This window comes from Apostichopus japonicus, chromosome 3, assembly GCF_037975245.1.
Source record: "Apostichopus japonicus isolate 1M-3 chromosome 3, ASM3797524v1, whole genome shotgun sequence".
Classification (NCBI taxonomy): domain Eukaryota; kingdom Metazoa; phylum Echinodermata; class Holothuroidea; order Aspidochirotida; family Stichopodidae; genus Apostichopus; species Apostichopus japonicus.
The window spans coordinates 7,549,221-7,573,402 of record NC_092563.1 but is presented as its reverse complement, the minus strand read 5'-3'; the positions used below and the strand labels follow the sequence as shown (position 1 = coordinate 7,573,402).

The 24,182-nt window shown below is 39.4% G+C and overlaps 2 protein-coding genes across 2 annotated transcripts; both read left to right on the top strand.

Moving 5' to 3' along the window:
* The first annotated feature begins 1,878 nt into the window (after positions 1-1,878).
* On the top strand, positions 1,879-12,708 carry LOC139961833 (26S proteasome non-ATPase regulatory subunit 7-like). Its single transcript, XM_071961390.1, has 7 exons — positions 1,879-2,103; positions 3,755-3,847; positions 4,415-4,512; positions 5,112-5,192; positions 5,882-5,973; positions 6,675-6,837; positions 9,781-12,708. The coding sequence occupies exons 1-7, from the start codon at positions 1,932-1,934 to the stop codon at positions 10,135-10,137; spliced, it is 1,056 nt and encodes a 351-aa protein (XP_071817491.1). The 5' UTR covers positions 1,879-1,931; the 3' UTR covers positions 10,138-12,708.
* A 2,910-nt stretch (positions 12,709-15,618) lies between these two features.
* LOC139961838 (uncharacterized) lies at positions 15,619-23,875 on the top strand. The gene is made up of 4 exons (XM_071961403.1): positions 15,619-16,270; positions 21,532-21,699; positions 22,367-22,462; positions 23,046-23,875. Exons 1-4 carry the CDS (start codon positions 16,100-16,102, stop codon positions 23,253-23,255), a joined length of 645 nt encoding a protein of 214 aa, XP_071817504.1. The 5' UTR covers positions 15,619-16,099; the 3' UTR covers positions 23,256-23,875.
* Positions 23,876-24,182: the final 307 nt, after the last annotated feature.

Genomic DNA, 24,182 nt, shown 5'->3' with positions numbered 1-24,182 from the left:
AAGCTAACGGTCAATAACGTCAAAATCAGTCTCCAGTTTCCTTAATTCGTTACTATCCGATCGGGAAAAAAAGGTCATTGACGGTTAACCTCTGTGGTTAAAACGGACTTCAACGAAGAGGTGCCGATTATACAGGTCACTGTGAACCTGTTATCAGGCATAGCTAATTGATATCGTTGTACTAGTTTGAAATCAAATCGTAAGTCTTGTATATACACCAAGTAACTAGTTAGTTGATGCATATATCAATAACATCATGAAGTTGTCGTTGCTTTTAGCGGTTTGCTCAGAATCACTGACGGTATAAATAACATCTTCCGCCCAGAGCTTTATATGTAAATGAGGTTACAGATAATATGTCCGTTGTGAAAGTGCAGATGTTTCTGTTTTTCGGCATAAGGGTTGTAAGGGATTATCGTTATGCGACCAATAATATTGTCAGTGTGCTCGAATAATTAATGGTGCGCGTAGCTGGGAATGTTACTGAAAAATGAACGAACCTCCCTCATTTTTTGGGGGGTAACGAATGACATTTCTTGACAATTTGCCGGTGGAGAAAGTCAACCATACAAGTGTGCTTTCTTTGAAGGATGATACACAAAGTGTATAGATCTTCTGTCAAATTTTCTTGCCACCTCCCTAGCCTGAGGTTGCCACCCCCCCCCCCTGGAAATTGTAATGTGTCCATCAAAATTCCCCACGTCTACCGATTACATCGAAAGAAGTACAAGCACACCGGATGAACGTAACTTGTAAGTGGATAATCGAAACTTGTCCAGTGTATACTAGGAACAAGTGAAATTATCACTATCTTGACGAATGCGGCATTAAATGGAATAAACTTTGCGGAAAAGTGAAAAGTTCACACATCCTGTTTTTTCTTGTATTCTCGGGTTAAAAGACACAATATCCCGTGCATTATCCGGATTAAATTCGCTTTAACGGAAGGGTCGATACCAAACAAGTTATGTAGAACTAAAAAAAAACATTGGACTAATTTGTGTAATCTGATATTATTTCAACATATGATAATGAAATTACAACTTCGTATATAGCTAAGAGTCACTACATTGGGTTTTAAGTGAGAAAAGCGGTTCCCCCTATACATGTATGGTATTTCATTTATGGTTATTAATTGGATGAGGTCATAACCATATAGGCGAAAGTACATTGCAAACGTGCGTGGCTCACTTTTTTCAACTTCCTTTCTTCATCCACGAGTCATTGACACATATTATCAGTTATATAGATGCCCTATTACTCACCAGACGAATATGAATAAATGATCAATGAATAAAGAATAATGCATGTGTATGAGTGTACATGCTAGGCTCACATCGTTGGACTATAGACTTTCAGCGATTTTCAGAATGGCAGATTTTATATACATTGGCCTGCTTGGAACGCCGAAATTGGTATTAGATAGTAACTGAGTTAATTAATTAACCCACATGTTATGTCAGTCAGTGATGAAATGACTTCTCTGAGACCACATCATATTGTATGCAGTTTTTATACTTCTAGGGGATAACCCCCTCCCTTCGAAAGAAATCAAAGGGCTTCAACACCCGCTATAACTGATAGAATATTCCCAAATAATTTCTAGTGCACAGAAAACAAAAGATATATTTGTGTGTATATAGCACAACCAAAACTGGGAATTTACCGTTATTTCAAAAGTTGCAAAATACAGCTTCTTTTCTCACCTAATCACTCTCCTTTATAAAATTAAAAAGGTAAGGAATCTATTAAACATCACCTGAGCCCCTTCTCCCAGGACGATAGAACATATCTTAGCTTGCATGTAGCGAGCGTCTGTTATCAGTACGAAAAAAATACATCAATCTGAGAGAACGGCTGAACTTTGCAGGTTAACATCAACATCGCATTGTCATACACATATATTCACATGTAACACAAATCGAACAAAAATGAGTTCCCCAGCACCGATTACACCGGATATCAAGAGAGTTGTCGTCCATCCACTGGTTCTTCTAAGTGTCGTAGACCATTTCAACAGAATAAAGAACCAGAGGAGGGTCGTAGGTGTATTGCTTGGATCATGGAGACAAGGAATTTTGGATATCGCTAACAGTTTTGCAGGTTAGCCTATCCTAGCATTAACTATACAATGTAACAGTTAGGCCTAACGTTAGGCATAGGCTAAGTTAGGCAAGATCAAAGTATAGCAGCAGTATTGTACTGTTCAAGGCCTAGTCTAAGCCTGCATGGTAATTTTAATATCCGTGGAATTCGCATACTGTGATTGTGACATATGAAGGTGCAGTGATAGATACTGTCGCTGACCTGCAGGCCTCAAATTTCACAATTTTTAGGGCAAGGCCACTTTGGACTTGAATGGGGCAAAATTTAAAAGGGCACCAAGGCATGAGGTAAGGCACCAAGGCCGACTTGCATCTTAACAAAGGGCAACAAGGCCATAAAGAATAAACATCATAAAACAATTTCTGTCCCAGGTCCCGGCAGCTGTTTTAATGAAGCAGAACAGTATAGGTGGTCTCTCACTTTGCTTTCCTTTTTGTCAATAGAATAATTTAAACCCTACTCTAATTCGAATCCTTCCTCACCCTTAGCAAAATCAACCATCATTATGGTAACTCAATTCATAAATTTATGGACAGACTCTGATTATGGGGGTATCTCATGTAAACTGTAAACCCTTAGTTTACTGGAGTAGTCCTCAATCCATGCCAACACTAATTGAACAGAATAATATTCAACAAAAAATGCCTTTTGAGTTTGATGGGTTGTTATAGGGTTAATGCTGAAAATGTAACTAACAACAGCAAGTTCTTTTAAACTTGTTAATTGATGCTAAAAAATAATTCAAAAAACAGCTAGTAAAGTCCAACCAACGCGCTCTGTGCGTGTGATCATAGAGCATGTGATGTACGTGTTTGGTTATTTTCCCATTCTATTTTTTTTTTGTGGAGAAAATTGATTTACACACGAAACACTCCCTGTAGGGTAGGGCTTTGGGGGGCTATTTTGGAAAATGAAATGTTAAAAATGCCCCTCTTAATGTATTTACGAGGGATTTTTTTTAAGGTTTAGTGGTGGGAGGGACTCTTTTCAATATGCTGTTTACGGAAATGGTTGTAAGCATTCAATAGGATAAAGTAAGCACAATTAGGCTACCCTCTTCCTAGTGCTGCAACCGTATAGCATATATTCATTAAAAATTTAATCGCAAAAATTTGTGATCATTTGGCAAATAACATCAAGCCACCGAATATATGACAAAAGACCAATAACTCATCAACTGAAATAGAAAACACAGGTTAACTTCCTCTGAAGGTACCCCCTTTCCTTAAATCATGTATATTTTCGTGTGTGGATAAAATCATTCACCACCAAGTACGAAACCATTATACCGCTGAAAAGTAATCAAAGTTAAAACCTTCAATCCATCGCCACGGCAACGGTGTACGTAAAATACAACATTCCCTCTTTAAGACATAGCACTGTCTTCCAAACAACTGCCAATTTCCGTTTCAGTGAGAAACTTACATTCTTTGGTTTGCCTGATTGCTCGATTGTTGTAAGTTGTATAGCCAATTTGCAAATGTTGTTAACAAAAGCCCAAATGTTGTTAGTTCTCATAGACTTGGCCTATCATACTTTACTATTTGTAACACTGACAGATAACATTGACAGCCTATACTTTTCTTGTTTTTACATATGACATCATAATAGTAAACTTCTCTCATTTTCTTTCGATTTTTCATGTCAGTTCCATTTGATGAAGATGATAAAGACACCAGTGTTTGGTTTTTAGATCATGACTACTTGGAACATATGTATGGCATGTTCAAGAAAGTCAATGGTATGTATTTTAATGCAAAGGGTTCTATTTAGTTTTGACTTGTTTTATAACTGTCGTATAATTGACATGCTACCTGTTTGCTCATTATCAAGTCCAAGTGATTGTAACATTACTAGCCACAGGAGGAACACATCTATTCCCCTTCCCCTCCCTCCCCATGCTTGGGCAAGTACTTGACAAATAAGCAGACATTTCATTGTCTTATGAAAATGAACATATGTCAGACAGCAAAAGATGTAATGAATATAGTAATAGTTTCATAAACATTATACCAAATTATTCTTATGAATAAGTAGCCTTAGTCTTGAAGTTGGATTTAACAACTGATGAACCACTGTAATAGAGGGTACTGTTTCAAAGTCTCCTTACGAATTGATCTCGCATCTCAATTTGTTCTTTCAAGTTTTTGCGATTGTAGGATCTCAAGAGGCATGTCAAAGTGTTGAAATGTAGATACAGAGTATAACAGACACAAGCAGATATATCTTGGTTTTGTGAGTTAAACTGGAGCAATTTATTATCTCACATTTTCCTTTATTTTGTGTTATATCTCCCTTTCCTTTACAGCAAGAGAAAAAATAGTTGGGTGGTACCACACAGGACCTAAGCTTCATCAGAATGACATTCAAATTAACGAGCTCATTAGAAAATACTGTCCGAATTCGGTAAGTGCCACCTAAATGGAGTCACTGAAGTACTTGTTGTTTAACATTTATAATTCAGTAAAATAAAATTGCAGTAGCAGGTATCCTAATTTAGTAACCAGCGATGTCCAACTTGTGCAGAGCAGTAAACTTTCAAAATGTCAAATGTCCTTCAGTGGCATGTTTTGTAGATTGCCAATGTTTATAAATCATTGTGCAAGATAACCATAGCCATGAAGTCCAAGTTTTGTGTTGACAGTGGAACCCTTCAAATTTAATCTTCAAGTTCAATGAGCTGGAAAATACACTCAATTTAAGAATACAAGCCAACCACAGTATTGGTTGGCAGAAACTGATTAGCAATTCTAAAAGTTTACATTTTCTCATATTTTTGTGGCCATATTTAAATATCAAATTTGCTCGTCATCATGTGCTAGACACGCTCATTGAGCACTGTATATGTATGTTGCATTGGGCTATTGTTAATGTGTGACAACTGCTTCAAACTCTCCCTTTATTTGTCTAAGTTATAAAGTAATTGATCTCTTCTTTCTGTTTCCTGTCTATTTACTACAATTATTGTTGATTCATGTTTTCAATTCCCATGTTCCACACGACAGGTGCTGGTAATTATTGATGCAAAACCAAAAGAAATTGGACTTCCAACAGAGGCTTACATTGCAGTCGAAGAAGTTCATGATGTGAGTTCCAGATGTTCAGTAGCTCAGCTGTTCTTAATCAAACCGTTTGCATGCAACAACATTAAACACAAGAATTTGTACATCTCATATGAAACATTACATTTAAGCACAAAAATCGGGCACAATCGTACAAGTACAGAGGGTTGTTAAGACGTTGCCAATTAAATTGTTGAGTTTAATTTGTATGTAGCAACAGAAGCTGCACAATAGTCAACCTTTATGGTACAAATATGCAGATTGGACACTCACTGTCACTCAACATTTACTGATATAGTTGAAGAAATAGCGTGGCCTGGGTCATGAATTATGTGAACATCTGAGAATCTACAAGACATCGTCTTTGATTGTTAAAATGCCTTCTGATGAAATTAATGTTCAACATAATTGATGTCTCCAATCTTGTTATGTAATTCTGTGTAACACAATACACCAGACATGGCAACCTTAATCCATATTTTCCCACATTTAACGTTGCATTGGACAGAGAAGTTAAACAAGAAACATTGATTAATTCTCCGCCTGTCTTAATCTTTGATGATGATCCAGCTATGTTTTTCTACAGAATTGAATTACTTGTCCTTTTTTTTAATGTAGAGAAAACTCTTAACATTTTCAGTATTGATTTGAATTCTTTTACATTGTTTCAAGTTTGCTCTTTCACCCATATTCAATTTCTTCAATATTTGCAGGATGGCACCCCCACATCGAAAACATTCGAACATATACCTAGCGAGATGGGCGCAGAAGAAGCAGAGGAGGTCGGAGTTGAACATTTGCTAAGGTACCAATTGATAACCAGAGCGTTGTCTGTCTAAATGCTTTTGTAGCAAAAGAAAAAAATATATATATAAAAACAGTGAGGTTGTCTATACAGTATATACGTGCATAATCAAACAGACTTTTGCATCATTTTTGTCTTGTTTTTGTCTAAACTGTTTAAACATGTTGCTCCTTGGTAATTCATCTTGCATAATTCCTGGATCAAGTCAACTTGTGTTATAACATTTGTATATAAGTAATGCAGAGGGATTAACTCTTGGATTACTCATTCTTGATGAGTGATTTTGCTTGGCTTAACATTAGAGCTTCACATCTACACCAATATTTCATTATTGAGGGGCGATTGACAGAAGTTGACATCGTAATGTTGACATAGAACAGGCACCTCTGTATATTTTCTTGCCAACAATTTCACCTTTTTGTATGTGTAGTAGGAATAGTGAAACTTCTTTGCAGGGAAATTGATGATACAAATTCAGCTCAGCAAGAAGGCTTTGAAATCTCTTCATGTAGTGATCCACTTGAGAAAGCTTGCATTTCATGATACTATGTTGAATGTTATTGTTGGAACCTTCTAACTGTTTTACACCTGTACCGCATATTCTCTTAATAATAACCCCTCCGACTTACTCATATATTAGACATCTCTGTTCATATTTATGATTATTTAGTGCTTTTTGTTTTATCTTTTTCTTCATACAGGGATATCAAGGACACTAGTGTTGGCACTTTGTCTCAGAGGATCACAGCTCAGGTTTTAGGTTTAAAGGGACTTCACTCCCAGATTGAGAATATTAGCAGTTACTTACAGAAGGTCGGCAAGGGAGAACTACCAGTCAACCATACCATAATCTATCAATTACAGGTAAAACTTGATCACTTTGCAAATATTTCTGAAAATGTGTCGTTGTCTCTTCAGAGGGTCATTGATAACTGGAGCATTATCCAAGAGTATGTTGAAAAAAGTTCAGAGGGTTTTAAAAGGCCCCTTTAATCTCCTTAAAGCGACTTTTTCCATTCAATTTGCTTTTCTCTGGCATATTAACCCAACCTTTTAAGGAAAAAGTTGCTATTGCCTGAAGACAACGGACTAGTTGTATAAAATGAGTGTGGTAGTAGGGATGTAACGAGTGGAAGATTCTAGCCATTGTATTCTATTGCTGTTTCCTTCTGTTTTCCTACTGTTTTCTTCTATTAAGATATCTTCTATGACTTCTATTACATTACTTATCACTGTTTACATCCTTCGCATGGAGTAGGTAAATCCAAAACTATTTGTTCATTTTCCCAAATATATATTGACTGATCAAGCTAAACAACTAAATTGTTATAGGGGATTTTGTATCAAATAGTACCAACAGTTACAAAAAAAACATTACTTCTGCCAAAATCCTCATGCATATCAGTAGTAAAATTTGACAACCCTAGTTCACTTTTTCCAATTTCCCAAGTAATTTTCTTACATAAAAAGTATTAAGATTTCTTGTCACCCTGATACTTTAATTGTATGACTTTTATAATGTTATCTGCCTGACTTTTAATATGCAAATTATGCAACTGCAACAGAGCCTGATACACTATATCTTCTTTTTCCATAACTTGGCATTTTTTTGCTTACGAATAAGGCTTCTTTTTCATATCTTTCAGAGATTAATTCGCCTGCAAAATTTTCATATTTCGTGCCACAATAAAATTGGGTTACATTGCGCCACAGATTTCGACGAGATGAGGTGGATGTTTAGCTGTACGGATCTTGTCTGAAAATCCTTAATATTGTTTTGACTTTATGATTTTGAGTAAAACTCATTCAATGAATTGATTAAATTTGTTTTGTAGAGGATCAGTCAACAATAATTCACGCATCATAATTGAGATTGTACCTTTCTTGGTTACGATGTTAAAGGATCAACTTGACGACATGAGAATCCATTAAGGGATTAGAAAACAGCATCCAACTTACAGTATTAGACTTCACATATTTAATACAGGTGCACATGTAAAGCACAGATAACTTGATGGAACTTTTATAGTCGACACAAAGCCGACCACCATTAGTTGTCAAGCTCATGGGCGGCGATCATGGGGGGGACGGGGGGGACATGTCCCCCCCAATATTTTAGGTGGGGGATATAGTATCTAATATCCCCCCCAATATTTGGTGGCATAGTTTTTTTTTAAGCATATGTTTTGTAATTTTTTATGATATCGCTAGTTATTTCAAAATAGAAAGTGCTTAGATGCAACTTACAAGGCCTGGGAAGTGCCATTTCCATCGATCTGGGAGGCATTTTCGGCCAAAATTTTCTTTTGCGCTTCGCGCCAACTTAATGGTGGCGCTATGCTTAGAAAGTCTGGGTACAAGCTTTGCCCCTCCCTTGGCAAATTCCTCGCAAGGCGCCTGTCTAACCGTGTCACAATTTGTTACTATATATGACCGAAAGTAGCTTTTCCTTTTTTTCGAAATGAATAGCTAGACGGACCGCATCCGTAATGAAATAAGTACGTACAATCATATATATCGATCAATCATACGTACAATCATATATATCCACATCGATATGGGTTCACTGGGTTTCCATTTGGCCTGTTCCCTACAAGATTTCTAACCGCAGGTGCATAGCCAAGGGAGGGGGGGGCGAAAGGTGGAGACCGCCCCTCCTCCTCAAGCATATTTTTTTGGTATTTTCTATGATATCGAAGTTTTATAGAAGCCGTTATAAGAGGTTTTAATATTTGTACACCAATAATTTAACTGTGTCTGAATTTTCGAAAATTCCTTGACCAACATTCTTCATCATACTTCCCTCTACTCGTTCAATTTTGACCGGTCTGTTAGGGGTTGAGGTTTTTTTTTCTATATTGGTTGTCCATAGATGAAATTTTGTGCAACATTATGGGTATGTTTGAAGTGAATTTATTATTCAAATTCTGAACAAATAATGGGCTTAAAACCTTGAAAAGTGGGGCTGACGGGTATTGTGGGGCGTTACGTAGAATTACCTACAAAAGCAATGATCCACAGGAGATGCAATGAGGTCGAACATAATGTGTGAATGGTGACAATCTTAAAAAAAAAGGTAATGAATGAAAAAAAAAAACTATTAGGAAAAACTTGGTTCTCAGGCAAAAGTGTACATCTGGTTGGTCATTTTCAAGCCCGAGAAGTGCCATTTCCGGTGATCTGGGGGGCTATCAAAACCAAAAATTTTCTTGTGCACTGCGCGCCAACCAATGGTGGCGCTCCGCTTTGATAGTAATTCGCCTGCACCCAAGCAAATGTCCCTCCCCCCCAATATTTGAAACAGATTGCCGCCCCTGGTCAAGCTGATTAGAGAGAACTGTCATGAACAAGTAGGAAAAATCTGATCCTGTTTTGGAGATATCCCTTTTGAATGTTTTTTCACACAGTACTGGAGGGCTGGAGAGTCGATCAAATCTGAATATATGGCATCGTCAAGCCTCATTAGCTTCAATTTCTTTATCTTCTTCTTTATTGACTACAATGTTTATATTCTGTAATGTAGATGTGTTTGCCAATGCCTATTTACCTAAAATATTGAACTTCCTAACATGACCTAATGTTGGCATTGCTTTTAGTGTCTCAGCAGTGTTAACCCTTTTTCCTTGAAAATATGAAGAGAAAAAGAGATGCAAATTTTGGACCAGAATATCTCCCAAAAATGTGTTTGGGGGGGGTTCTTCACAAATATATCTGTCCCATTATAAGCTAAATATGATGTCTGTGCTCTGTATCCCTGTTAATACTATTCTCATATTATTGTTATTTACATCTTTCCAACCTCTCCAGGATGTCTTCAACCTTCTTCCCGACGTGAACGTCTCCGAGTTTGTCCGTTCTCTGACCATCAAGACGAATGACCAGATGCTGGTGGTGTACCTAGCGTCTCTTATAAGGTCCGTGGTGGCCCTCCACACGCTGATCGACAACAAGGTCCAGAACCGAGACCTGGAGAAGCAGGAAGGCAAAGAGAAGAAAGACGACAAGGAGAAGAACAAAGAGAAGGATAAGAACAATGACAAGGACGACAAGACAGGAGACAAGAAGGACGATAAGACAAAAGACAAGAAGGAAGATAAGACAAAAGACAAGAAGGACAATAAGACAAAAGACAGTAAGGATTCAAAGAAAGATGCCAAAAAGTAGATCCATTTATGAATTCCATCAAGACGTATAAGAAAAGGTGTGGACGTATTGTCTAGACCATTGCGATTGCTGCCTCCTCAGATGAAAGATTGCCGCATGCGTGGAATGTCATAACTAAGTCAGCCAATCCAGGTCATGAATATGTTTTAACGATTGGTTGTTTTTCGTGTTGGTTTGATTCAAGTGAGAAGCCTGGCAAGGAGCTGCTTTTTGGACATTTAATGGTGACAACATCAAGCATAAATTGTGAATGTGAAGAAGAGTTGGAAAGTACCCGATGGTTAAAATGTTAACTCGGATGATTGTGTGCAGGTGAATGTAACATCTATTGCCAAGCAATACATCTCACTTCAGCACATACTATGTATTTACTTCGTTCCTCGCTTATCAGTCTCCTCACAACCTTAGCACTGTAGCATGAGGTGCTAAGGTTGTGAGGAGACAGGTAAGCTCGTCCTTTGTAAATATCCAAAACCAGTAAGTTTTGGAATTTTCAGTCTCATTAATGTTCCAAAATATGTTTGCATCCTTCAGAAAATCTGTTAAGATTCAAATTAATATTAATTTGCATATAAAGGTCAAGGCAGAAGTTTCCATTGTCATTACACCTTTTCCAACACGAAGGATTTGTTTATAGTGTTTGTAAGAGACATCACACTTGTGTGACTGAGTGTATTGGTAAAGTTTTTATAACTTAATAGTAAAACACAACCAGCTGTTTTGGGATCTTGGTGGGGTTTTAATGTTTATTCAGTTTTAATGAATATTCATAGACAGTAAGTTATGTCACCCTCGCTGGGACAATTTGTTCCATTTGGTACTGTCATGTCAAGTTTCTCAAGGACTCGTACTGACAGTATGAGCAGTATGTTTATCATGTTTATATCTGATGAAGGTCAGGAATTGTTCATACTGTCAATACGAGTGCTTTTGAGTATGGTATGAGAGGCCAGTTAAGAGCAGTATTAGCATTGGAAACATTTTCCCAACTAGCTGATCATGTACTACTTGTTGCAAGTACTTTCTGGAGCCCCAAATATAAAGATCAAGATATGTCTTGGATCTGTAAATGATCCCTTCAGTAATTTTAAGCAAAGTGTCTTTGGTTTAGTAGTCCTTGTTACCAGGTGGTCCTAATCAAAGGTGTGCAAATACCTTAAATAATTACAGTAACTCTCTTCCGCTGATTAATATTGTAGACTTTCTCTGACATTGTCAATATTTTCCAATTATCACTTTTCAACTACAATGGTACAATTGGTCTGATTTAATCTCTCAGGAAGGACATACCTTAGTCAGAAGATGAAATTGGGGTAATTTAGTTAATTGTTTCTGAGCGTCGATGATCTTGTCTTGCTCACGTTGATCAAGTTGTTAGTGATGGTTATGTAGTCTGTGGTCTGAAACAGAGACCAGAACTGACTTATTTCTGTGTGGGTATACTAGATGATTTTAGGGCAAGTGGTTTTGGTAGGGAGTTCTCAATATATTTCAGAAATATATCAAATGTGTAAGTCACGTTAGCTTTCATTTCATTGATAAAAAATTGGAGTTGATGGCAGTACTGAATTGTTAGCTCAACTAGTTGAAGAAAATGTCCATGGCTAGACAGTGCATGTTTGGGACTATTTCGCTGAGGAAAAATTTGAATATTCGGTAGAGACAAATGTTGACAATAAACATTTTGCAATTCTAATGATGATTTAGTTGGTGTCCACAAGAGAGTGTTACAAAGTCTTTACATGGATGAAGCAAGCTGGAACGCTCTCACATTTGATGTTATTTATGGACAAATTTAACTTGATTGTTCTATCAATCAGGTATATGTAAGTCAACTAAGTTTACAGCAAGGAGTCACAAGCCTCTAGGCTTACCTCATGTGTTTGTCGGTCGTTTCCATAGTTACTTGATCACATGGTAGGTTAATTTTTGGCTGTTCATTGTGTAGTTATGTTCGTTCCAAGAGATCTTACCAAGCAACATTCTAGCCCTTTGAGAGACTTTAAATCAAGGGCGTAGGAACCGGGGGGGCTGGGGGGCGCCAGCCCCCCCCCAGTGAAAAATGTGGAGGGGCGGAAGTATCATTCCGCCCCCCCCCCGCTTCGCAAGTCAGAAAACCCCTTTTTCATTTCCAAATGAGAAAAAAAATCTCATTTGGAGCACCAAATTGCATCTAAGGCCTGGTGAAAATACAAAATTAAGTTTACAAAATGGAGTGGGTGTTGAAGTGTGCTATATTGCACCAAATTGCATCTGAGGCTACCTGGAAATGCAAAATATTCCAAAGGGGAGGGGGACACCCCCTTCCCTTAGACCCCTCCCACAGGCCGGCCATCAGTCTTCAGCCCCCCCCCCCACTCAAAAGTACCCTTCCTACGCCACTGCTTTAAATGTTTTGTAAGACTTTACAGATGCCTGTTTGTTTAACACAAAGTGAAAGATGAGGCCCTTATTATTTAACATTTCTATGGTTTCTCAGTATTTTAGGGTTATAATGAAGGGAACACCGTATTTTCAGTTTATAATATATAGTTGTTTGTACAATAAATACGATTGTTACAACACTCTTTACGGGCCCCCTGAAACTATTCTTCTTTATTCAGTTGTTGGACTCCTATCTCACTCTTGTAACCAGCTTGAAGTTGAGGGAAGCATACCCAATCAAATATTTTCTCCGCTGCTCTATCCCCTCCTGTGAAGATGTAGTGTCTTTGTTTTTAGTGTTATGTCATCAGGACCCCCTTATTGTACCTTCAATATATCCCATATGAACATGGTCCATAATGTGGACCTGACCCCCCCCTCCCGACCCCCTTTAACTATTGTCAGGCCTGGGTGTAAAAAAGTGTTATGTCAGCTGACACATTGACACTGCATCAATAAAGTACTTCTTGTAGTCTTCGATATGACGGAGTACATTAAACCCACATGATTATCATGAATGAGCCCTGCGTGAGGCATTGTAGACAACAATAAATTAGTTGTTGTACTCTTCGATATGACAGGGTACATTAAACCCACACGCTGACCAATCAAGTAGCTCTTGTACTTGCCAATATGATGGGGTACATTGAACCCACACACTCAGTGGCGTAGGAAGGTACTTTTGAGTGGGGGGGCTGAAGACTGATGGCCGGCCTAGGGGAGGGGTCTAAGGGGAGGGGTGTTTTTGAATTTCCAGGTGGCCTCAGATGCAATTTGGTGCAATATAGCACACTTCAACACCCACTCCATTTTGTAAACTTAATTTTGTATTTTCACCTGGCCTTAGATGCAATTTGGTGCTCCAAATGAAAATTTTTTCTCATTTGGAAATGAAAAAGGGGTTTTCTGACCTGCGGAGCGGGGGGGGGGGGGCGGAATGATACTTCCGCCCCTCCACATTTTTCACTGGGGGGGGGCTGGCGCCCCCAGCCCCCCGGTTCCTACGCCCTTGCACACACTTATCATGAATGTATGAGTGAGGAATTGTACAACAATAAAGTAGCTATTGCACTTACCGATATGAAGAGGAACATTGCTTATCATGAAGGATTGAATCGGAATACTTCAGGGCCGTCTTAAGAGATCACCGGGCCCTGGGCCCGGCAATGGAGCGGGGCCCCTCAATTAAGTGAGTTCGAAAAAAGTTGCGTGAAAAATTGATATCCTTGACAATCGCCCAGCCATAGACATGCCTGCATTGTCCACCCTCCCTATGTCACGCATAAAGCATAAAACTTCAGCTGAATAACATACGTGTTACAGGCGCGGTGGAAAGGGAAAATTATTTGGGGGGGTCTGATGTATGGAGACTATCTAAGCGGAGCGCCACCATCGGTTGGCGCGGAGCGTACAAGAAAATTTTGGGTTTTTCAAACCCCCAGATGGCCGGAAACGGCACTTCCCGAGTGTTTTATGCTGCGAATACCTAGCCCTAAAATATGGGTCTCAAGCCTGCAATTTCTCAGATTGCACGTAAAAGTCTGTAAAAACATTGTAATTTGTATATTCGATGTTGTTTTAAGAGAGTGTTGGGGGGGGGGGCTTATCATGCATTTGCCCCTCACTTTTTTCATTGGGGGGCTGAGCCCCCAAGACCCCCCCCCCCCCTCACCGGTTCCGCCGCCACTGACGTGATATATCTAAAAGCTGAAATACATTATAGAAGAGTAATCTCCCAGTTGCCCTCCATCCCTTCCCTAACAATACTGGACTCACCATTTGTAACAACCTTGTGTTGAGTCTTTCAACTGGGGAAACTAATGGAACTTGCGACATTTCTTGATCGTAAACTGTTGTATGATTGGCTGAAAGTCAATCTTTTTGAGGATGTCGCTTTGTGTGCACATGAGAGAGAGCCTATTAAGTCACCGTTGCCCCATTCTGTTCCGGAGATTATTCTTAATTAGTTTTAACCTTGAAAATGAACGTTCCCTAGTACAATTTGTAACCATCATGCATAGGGCAATTCGCGGACCCGAGTTGTCTGGTGTTGTAAGCCTTCGGGGCATTGTATATTCAAGGGTTGCCAACTCAGATTCGAATATTTAATATCAAACTCTCAAGTGTTTCACCAACTCTCGTCACAAGTTCTGAAGTATTGAATTCAATCAGGCATAATGGCCTTTTCAATCAGTTTTCCTACCAGATTATGACATGGGGTTACTACGATTGCGGGGCCCCTGACATCGCGGGGCCCTGGGCCAGAGCCCAGTGGGCCCATGCGTTAAGACGGCCCTGGAATACTTATTGCAACAAAAGTAAAGACCATTACATAGTAAGTGAAATAAGAACAGTATTAAACCTCTTCACCGTCATTGACACTTTAAAACTATATTTAGAGTACGCCACACCTTTCCTTTCCGTCCTCTTGTAGAAAATCTCAGTCGCAAATAAGGTTCAGCCAGGGGTATATGAGTGGCTCCTTGTTTTCTTTCGAACAGATGAATGATTGATAGACAAACAGCATGTTCAATGAAAGCATGTTATTCTTTCTTTTTGTCTATGGTACGGATTCGTAAAAGGGACATTACGTTGACAAACTTCGGATCACTGACACACATTGCCAAACGGTTAAAAAATTGAAAATGATCGTTTTTGACGAGATACTTTGTGAAAGTCTGTAAAAAGGGTGAAAATTTGTGTTTTTCACACTTGTTACTATCTTGTCAAAAGTTTTAAAAAAAACTGAAAACTACCATCTTGCACATGCACTAATCAACCTCGTCATAACGTCCAAAATGTATAATAAAAAATAAATTTGCACATGTGAGGATACCTAGCCCTGCCCCCGCATCAGTCGAACAAACATTATGCACGATAAGCACGTGATTGAAAGTCGTATCACATTCGTGGGGTTAAAATAATAAAAGGGCTACAACAACTCCCAACGCATATTTCCTTTCCTCAACCTTGCAAAGTACTTCCGTGCTTTTCCCTTCTTCCGCTATGAAGTAACGCAGTATTTGTATTGAGTTAGCATAAACAGTAAGTATAGGTATTAGTTCCCACTTCATCACGTAGTTCAACTACACTGTTAGAAAGTGAATTATGTAGCCTACACTACGTAAAAGTTTAAGTAGGCCTATAAAAGGCTGCATAGCCAGTGTACTGAGCACACAGATCTTTTGAGAGACTATACTTCTGTGTACATGTTGCGGGTAGCTCCTTTATACAATAACATTTCCTGTATTCAATAACATCTATGGAAGTCTAATGCTAAATCCAAAATCGACGTATTTCATCTTAGACTCGGAAGCGAGGGTCGCGGAAGGTTACGATTGTGAAAGCATTCGTGAACACACTCATTCTATGGTGTAATCGAATCAGCTGTTTTGATCAATTCTTTGTGTAGATTCGTTGACTCAAACCAGCAACTGTGAGTTTACATTTTCCGGTTTTGTATCGAATCAAACGAAGGCTAACTCAAGATTTATAGGAGAAAGATCATCATATAAGGTTTTCAGACGTAAAAGTCACGATGGCTCCGGAAAATTCAACCTCAGAAGTGACCATTGACGTTTCCGAAGATGGATCGCCTCAGCAGACGACAGAAGATGAATCAGGGACCACAACTGTTGAAGAAACACCACTGACCATACATACAGTGTGGTTCAAGACGTTACCGGGACAGCTTATGTCCGTACAAGTGGTAAGAACATTATATGCCCCCATATTACATAGCGTATATCCTGCATATACCTCGTTAATATTTGTTGTGTAATTTGGAGGCAATCCCTCGAATGGCTATATAAGGTATGATAATCAGTACAGTAGGCTACCTATATTGTGGAATGTTTAACATCTATGTGCTAATTTAAAATTTTGTGCGGGTGTGTGTGTGTGTTTTCAGTGTCTTTAATATTACAGTGCTTACAAAAGTGTCTGACTTTAGGCATATTATTAATTTTGATTTATTTTAGACCATTCGTAAACACTTGCTACAGTAAAAGTCCACTATGTATTTCATGAAACTACTTTTTTTTTTTGTTAGGCGAGGATGCAGAAATACCCCTTTAAACTTCTGCGGCCCATCAATTAAAGTGACTGCATATAGTCTAACAGACACACGCGCGGTTAGGTCAGTTCCTCAGATGCAACATAAAAGTCAACAGAGAAATCCTGAGAGTGCCACTCTCAAGAAGTGCCAAATAAAACATAAATGTTCACCGAAGTCCAAACCATGGTTGCGCTTGGGTCACTGTGGATCGAGTCTCATTTTGGGGCTGATTTCTATTGCTGCATGGGGGCTCTGTTGCCCCTGACCAGGGCCGTCTTAATGATCACCGGGCCCTGGGCCCGGCAATGGAGCGGGGCCCCTCAATCAAGTGAGTTCGAAAAAAGTTGCGTGAAAAATTGACATTCTTGACAATCGCTCAATAATACACATGCCTGCATTTACCACCCCTCCCCATAGGCGTAGGAGCCTCATTTGATTTGGGGGGGGGGCTGTAACGACTTGCCCGAAAAAATATAACCAAAATTTTTCTTGTCAATGTGCATATCATCACATGCCAATATCATAAAATCATTTTCCGTGTTATTACCCTTCCATATTGGTTAGAATTATTGGGAAGTCGTTACAACAATAATGATAATAATTATATAAGTTTAACCATTGGAAACACATTGCAAATTATTCTTCTTTCAGTAGGTGCCAGTGGCGGAGCTAGGGGTATTGGTCAGGGGGAGAGAATGGTCTGTAGGGGCGCTTTCGACACTATCTAAGCGGAGCGCCACTACAGGTTGGCGCGGAGCGTACAGAAATTTTTTGAGTAAAGATACTCCATAGATCGCCGGAATTGACCCTTTCCATGCCTTGCTAATTTGCAGATAAACAAAGAATAAATATGTGTCATCGCCCTTTTTCAGAAACTTGCACCAACAAAATGTGACAAATGTTAATAGGTATTTGAGAGCGCAATATAAAAGTCAATAATCGCGAATAAGTAAAAAGTGGTAAAAAGCTGAAAAGGGCGCCAGCAGTCCATTTGAGTCCGTCAGGGGGGGGCATCCCCCTGACTGTATGGAGGCTCCGCCACTGGTAGGTGTCTGAAAAATTCTCAGCATGTTGCCCAAATTTTCACCCAAAAAATTGAAAAACACACTGCAAATTATTATTCTTTCAGTAGGTGCCCGAAAAAATTCTCAGCATATTGCCCGAATTTTCACCCAAAAATTTGAAAAACGCATTGCAAATTATTCTTCTTTCTGTAGGTGCTCGCAAAAATCTCAGCATATTGCCCGAATTTTCAACCCAAAAAATGAAAAACATATTGCAAATTATTCTTCTTTCAGTAGATGCTCGAAAAATTGTCAGCATATTGCCCGAATTTTCACCAAAACAATTGCTTGGGGGCTGCAGCCCCCCCCCCACCGCCTCCTACGCCTATGCCCCTCCCTATGTCGCGCAAAAAACTTTAGCTGAATAACATACGTGATATATCTAAAAGCTGAAAAACATTATAGAAGAGTAATCTTCCAGTTTCCCTCCATCCCTTCCCTAGCAATACTGGACTCACCATTTGTAACACCCTTGTGTTGAGTCTTTTAACTGGGGGAACTAACGGAACTTGCGGCATTTCTTGATCGTAAACTGTTGTATGATTGGCTGAAATTCAATCTTTTTGAGGTGTTTTGAGGTGTTGTAAGCCTTCGGGCATTGTATATTCCAGGGTGTCCAACCAGGGGCGTAGCGAAGGGGTTTTTGTTGGGGTGTGTGTGGAGAATTTGATTTGCCGACGGATCTGGAAGTGGTGACTGAAATGGGGGAGGGGTCTAAGGGGAGGGGGTGTTGGAAAATTTTTAGTATTGAAACGTCCTTAGATGCAATCTGGTGCATATTTTAAGTCAAATTTGGCACGGAAGAAGCTCCCGTTCTCCTTTTCTCTATTCAGCTTTCCTTCTTTCTTCCCCTTCCGCTCTCTTCACCTTTTCTCCTTTTGCCGACAGACCCAAAATTTGCCGACGGCGACCAAATTATTGGGGGGGGGGGGGTGTGACACCCCCACACCCCCCGCTCGCTACGCCCCTGTGTCCAACTCAGATTCGAATATTTAATGTCAAACTCTCAAGTGTTTCACCAACTCTCGTCACAAGTTGTCAAGTATCGAATTCAATCAGGCATAATGGCCTATTCAATCAGTTTTCCTCCCAGATTAAGACATGGGGTTACTACGATTGCGGGGCCCCTGACATCGCGGAGCCCTGGGCCAGGGCCCAGTGGGCCCATGCCTTAAGACGGCCCTGCCCCTGACTACGTCTAGCTAAAGTAACTTGTTCACAATACATTAAAAATAATTGTCAAGGACAAATGACCATGAGTGGTATCCGAGTAAGGATGCTCTCTTGTTTATATAAATTTAAAAAGAAATAGCTTTGATTGAGTTTTTATAATTTAAAAAATAAGTAGACCTAACATTGAAAAGTATTCCAGAGATATTATATTTTAAGATGAATAGTTGGATAAACGGAATTTATATGGAAATGTTTCTAGCACTAAAAAAAAAAAAAATATTCACTAAACATTTTCCTAACTTAAGCCTTAAAGCAATCTAGGCAATCAATCATTTTTAATTATAGGTCCTGAAGCGGGCGATCTGCATTCACATCATTGCAAAAGTCGGTATCTATGTGTACATATACGGTACTAATGTGCTATACGTTGTGACCAAACAAACCATCCTGTAGTTTTGAAATAAATTCCGGAAATGTTCAAACCTTTTACCTCTCAACGTAAGCCTGTAGACTGGGAACAGAACACGGGGTGGGTGGTGGTGGTGGGGGGGGGGGGGGGTAGTTTACAAAAAAAATCCCATTTCCTGTACTTTTCACTTGTTCGTGGACATTAATAATTATATGTCGATTTTGAAATAACGTCAGCGGTGAATTTCAGCCTGTGGATCACGTTTTGGCTCAATTTGATCTAAACTGCAAGACATTTTGAAAACGAAACTCGTTTACTCTCCTCTCTATCTGGTCTCTCTCTATCTGGTCTCTCTATCTGCTCTATCTCCACCTGGTCTCTCTATCTCGTCTCTCTCCACCAGGTCTCCACCTCTCTGGTCTCTCTATCTGGTCTCTCTATCTGGCCTCTCTATCTGGTCTCCCTCTATCTGGTCTCTCTATCTGGTCTCTCTATTTGGCCTCTCTATCTTGTCTCTCTCTATCTGGCCTCCCTCCACCTGGTCTCTCTCCACCTGGTCTCTCTATCTGGTCTCTCTCTCCACTGGTCTCTCCACCCACCTGGTCTCTCTATCTGGTCTCTCTATCTGGCATCTCTATCTGGTCTCACTCTCCCTCTGGTCTCTCTCTATCTGGTCTCTCGCTCTGTGGTATCTCTCTGTCTAGTCTCTCTCCACGGTCTCTCTCTATCTGGTATCTCTCTCTATCTGGTCTCTCTATCTAGTCTCTCTAGTTTGCCTCTCTATCTGGTCTCTCTCTATCCGGTCTCTCCACCTGCTCTCTCTCTCTCTATCTTGTCTAGAGCTGGTATATAAATAGTGCATGGTGAACGAATATTTTAGCTATACCCCTTCTTTTCATGTATGGACATGCACTTAATTACCGTCAGTTTATTAAATTTATTGTTACAATCTCGATTCAAATACTTCAGTTAGATGCTAAACAGATTACTAATTCTTTCGGTTCAATGAGGAAATATAATTTCCGGATAAACAATATGGATGTGCAACTGGATAAGCGAATGTGTATGCACAACCGGACATGGATGCAGATCAGTGTGGAGGGGACGCGTGTCTGCTCTCTGATACTATCTAACAGGCGCGTAGCCAAGGGGGGGGGGGGGCGAAGGGGCAGCCGCCCCCCCTTGAGCGTATTTTTTTTTAAATTTTTATAATGCTTTTATGATATTGCTAGTAAGATGCAACTTACAAGGCCTGGGAAGTGCCATTTCCAGCGATCTGGGAGGCATTTTCATCCAAAATTTTCTTGTACGCTTCGCGCCAACTCGTGGTGGCGCTACGCTTAGATAGTTTGCAATGCCGAATCTACAGTTTCGCCCCTCCCTTGGCAAATTCCTGGCTACGCGCCTGCTATCTAAGCGGAGAGCGACCAAGGCTTCGCGCGTAGCGTACAAGAAATTTATTGGCAAATATACCTCCCAGATCGCCGGAATAACACTTCCCAGACACAATGATGCTCACAAACCTCCTTAAGTTCTAGATCTCATGGCTTAGAAATTTAGTTTGGGGAAAAACATGGGCGTCTGCAGAAAAACAAAAACAGGGGACAAATAATCCAAGTAGACTTTTGTATACGATGGGTCTGGAGTCCTCTCCCAGAAAACAATTATAGACTGCCGCAAATGAGAGTTCCGTCCAATATTTAACAACTGTTGATAAACATAATAAAATGAGAACTGCTACATGTCATTTGCATAATGCTGGATCAAACTGCGCAAAGTTCAATACAGGGGAATTTGAAATGCAACGTTCGGTCAAGACAAATTGGTGGGGACACGGTATATCATGTCACCACCACTGAATAAGTTGGTGGGGACGCGTCTCGCTGTCCCCACCAGGATCTGCGCACATACAACCGGATGACCAATGGATAGCTGGATGTACACTGCATGCATGATTAATCATAGACAAGGGTGTCGATAATAGGGGTAGAAGATGCAGAAACCCCGCCCACCCCCACCCTACCCCCCGTTTGCCCCACCATTAATATATTTGAATAGTCCGTTCAACAATATATATGTATATATATATATATATATATATATATATATATATATATATATATATATATATATATATATATATATATATATATATATATATATATATATATATATATATATATATATATATATATATATATATATATATATATATATATATATATATATATATATATATATATATATACTTTTTGTTTTGTCTGCAGGTTTTCTCGCTTTTAGCGTTCGTGTCCATAATCTCGGGATATAAGACTCATTCCTATTGGTTCTTCATCTTGGTGGCCATTTTCTCTTCTTTGTGGGCTCTGTGCGTGGTAATAGTCCATCTCTTCCAGTTCTACAGAAGATTCTCTGAAATACCCTGGATGCCTGTAGTAAGTTTGACAGCACCAACATCTGGCATGTACATAATTTACAATTTGAAACGTTTGCATGACATACGATACTTCCTGCAACCCCCCCCCGTCTTCCCTCCCACCCCTACACTTCAAATCGTCCAACCCAATGTGAAAGTAATGTTAAAGTATGGTATGCTACTCTCAATGTCATGTATAGTAATTAGCATGAATATATTGCTAGATCTATGCATTGCATATATAACCTATGATAGGGCTCTTCCCATGATTGTATGCGATCCTATTCACACATTCAGTCAGTATTATAAGTACCCGGTACTAAAGTAACCGTAAATATATACTAAACGTAGGGTTCATTAGTCGACAGACGTGCAATATCGTAGTATATTGGTACCCGACACGAGTGTACACATCCTCGTGATTTTCAGTGTCCTCTTACTCCGGACATTTTGGAAAGTCTAGCCTAGATTGTAACGCTATACGTACTCATTCTACTGCTAATGGGCCTTTGTACTCGTATTTGTACTTATACATGTAGTATTAATATTGTTGTACTCATACCAGTCTGCTACTCGGTATGACTAGTGACTGGGGATTATTTTAACCAGCTGTAACATGACACTTTACATTCTACAAAACCTTCTACCTAACTAAGATGCCATTCATATCTTTTTGCTCTCTTCAGGAACTGATCGTGAGTTTAGCTTTTATTCTCATGTGGTTCGTGGCTGATATGGTGATGCTGAGTCGCCTTTCTCTCGCAAACACCGGAGCTGCCTTGGTAAGCTTATTCACCCCCATCCCGCACCCCTTTAATTCCTTTAATTCATGATAACCAATATTATCACAATTAGCCATTATCTTACCGTATAGCCTACACAAAAGAAAATATTTTCGCTGCAACAAAAGAACGCTTTACGAAACTGAAAATGTATATTGATAATTTCTTATTACAACTGCATTCGATGGTTCACTTGATTCGAAATAACAAACCACTATGGCAACATTGGAACTTTGACTTTAAAGGGGTTATTCCGGTGACTGAGAATGACTGCAAAACTCCAACCCCCCCCCCACCCCCATTTCCGACAATTTGAAACCTCTTTAACTTTGGGCATAAAGTTTATCTGACAAAAATAATAGCTTAGTCCAGTGTAATATGTATGCTAAATGAAGGGGCATTACAGACTATGAACAGTCATATCAGCTACTTTAGCTGGTTATGACTTTAATGATGAAATCCTGGACACAGGAGCTTTCTTACTCTCCTCGTTATTCTGTACACTACTTTTAACGGCTTGTAAGGTTATTATACTACATGAAACCGAAATCAGTTTCTTTAGTTGCCTTTCAATTGTCTACAGATGTGTGGGATATTTGCTTTCCTAACCTACTGTGCATCTGGTTACTTGGGAGCCATGAGCTATTTAGACCAAGTGAGACGCCAGGGTACTCCGATGCCCTCTGCAGCCAAGGCAGCGGATAGGGCTGATGGTGGTGGTGGAGGCGACTCGGATAGTAATTCAGAGGATTCGCTTAGTGAAATGCCGACAGTTTACCATATCGGGCCATAGCAACGGATCATGGCTTTGACGTCATACAGTGATTGTCAGGAATAGCTGAGAGATGGCCGTTATAGTGTATTATACAACACCTAATTATATTTCGGCCATTTGATTGGTCAATTGCTCGTCGATTGCATGCAAAATCTGCTCTATTGCACTCTATGAAATAGAACCATGTGTTATACTTTTTTGTTAGCACTTTTTTTCAATGGTAAGAGAGCAGAGAAACCTGTCTTTTCAAAACAATCTGTTGTATGAGTGCATTTTACATCCAATTATATCAAAATTTGAAGGTGTTGCATAAAACAAATAATGAATGGTTTCCATTCGTGCAATAGTGCAAATATTTCATTCTTTGGAAGATGTAATTTGTTCCATTCAACTCGGCTGCGCCTCGTTGAATGGAACATTCCATCTTTCAACTCATGAAATATTTGCAATATTGCACTCATAACCATTTATTATTTGTATATTATCCGATATGAGCTGTTAGTTATGTGTCATATACTACTTTACATATTGCTTTTGTGTACAGTGTACACACGTTGGTCGCTTCATTGTACTCAAATACGAAGCATTGCATAACGTTTATACATTCCTTGTAATAAAATTTTCGCTTTTAACAAAAATACTGAAAGCCTGGTTGTTTCTATGTGTTAATGTTCACATTTAAAGGTCACCATTTTTCTCTGGTTTTAAAGCATCGGCAGCAAACTAGCAAACGAGAGTATTTTGCAAGTGGCTTTGATCATTGATGGCGTAAGAATTAATGTAGTGCAGCTTCAGAATAATATCACACCGCACCCGCCCGACTCGGCCTTCCCGCAACTAGGAGATAAAATCACAATCAAGAGCTGCCTTAGAGTTGTTGGTATAAGTCAAAACCAAGCGTTCCTTGTCCCCTCGTTCGAATCTCGCTCTATTGCCCAAGAATAT

Coding starts and splice junctions, on each gene's coding strand:
- LOC139961833 (XM_071961390.1), top strand. CDS start 1,932: ATGAGTTCCCCAGCACCGATTACACCGGATATCAAGAGAGTTGTCGTC. Junction 2,104..3,754: donor TATCGCTAACAGTTTTGCAG/GTTAGCCTATCC, acceptor TTTTCATGTCAG/TTCCATTTGATGAAGATGAT. Junction 5,974..6,674: donor GGAGTTGAACATTTGCTAAG/GTACCAATTGAT, acceptor TTCTTCATACAG/GGATATCAAGGACACTAGTG.
- LOC139961838 (XM_071961403.1), top strand. CDS start 16,100: ATGGCTCCGGAAAATTCAACCTCAGAAGTGACCATTGACGTTTCCGAA. Junction 16,271..21,531: donor AGCTTATGTCCGTACAAGTG/GTAAGAACATTA, acceptor TTTTGTCTGCAG/GTTTTCTCGCTTTTAGCGTT. Junction 21,700..22,366: donor AAATACCCTGGATGCCTGTA/GTAAGTTTGACA, acceptor TGCTCTCTTCAG/GAACTGATCGTGAGTTTAGC.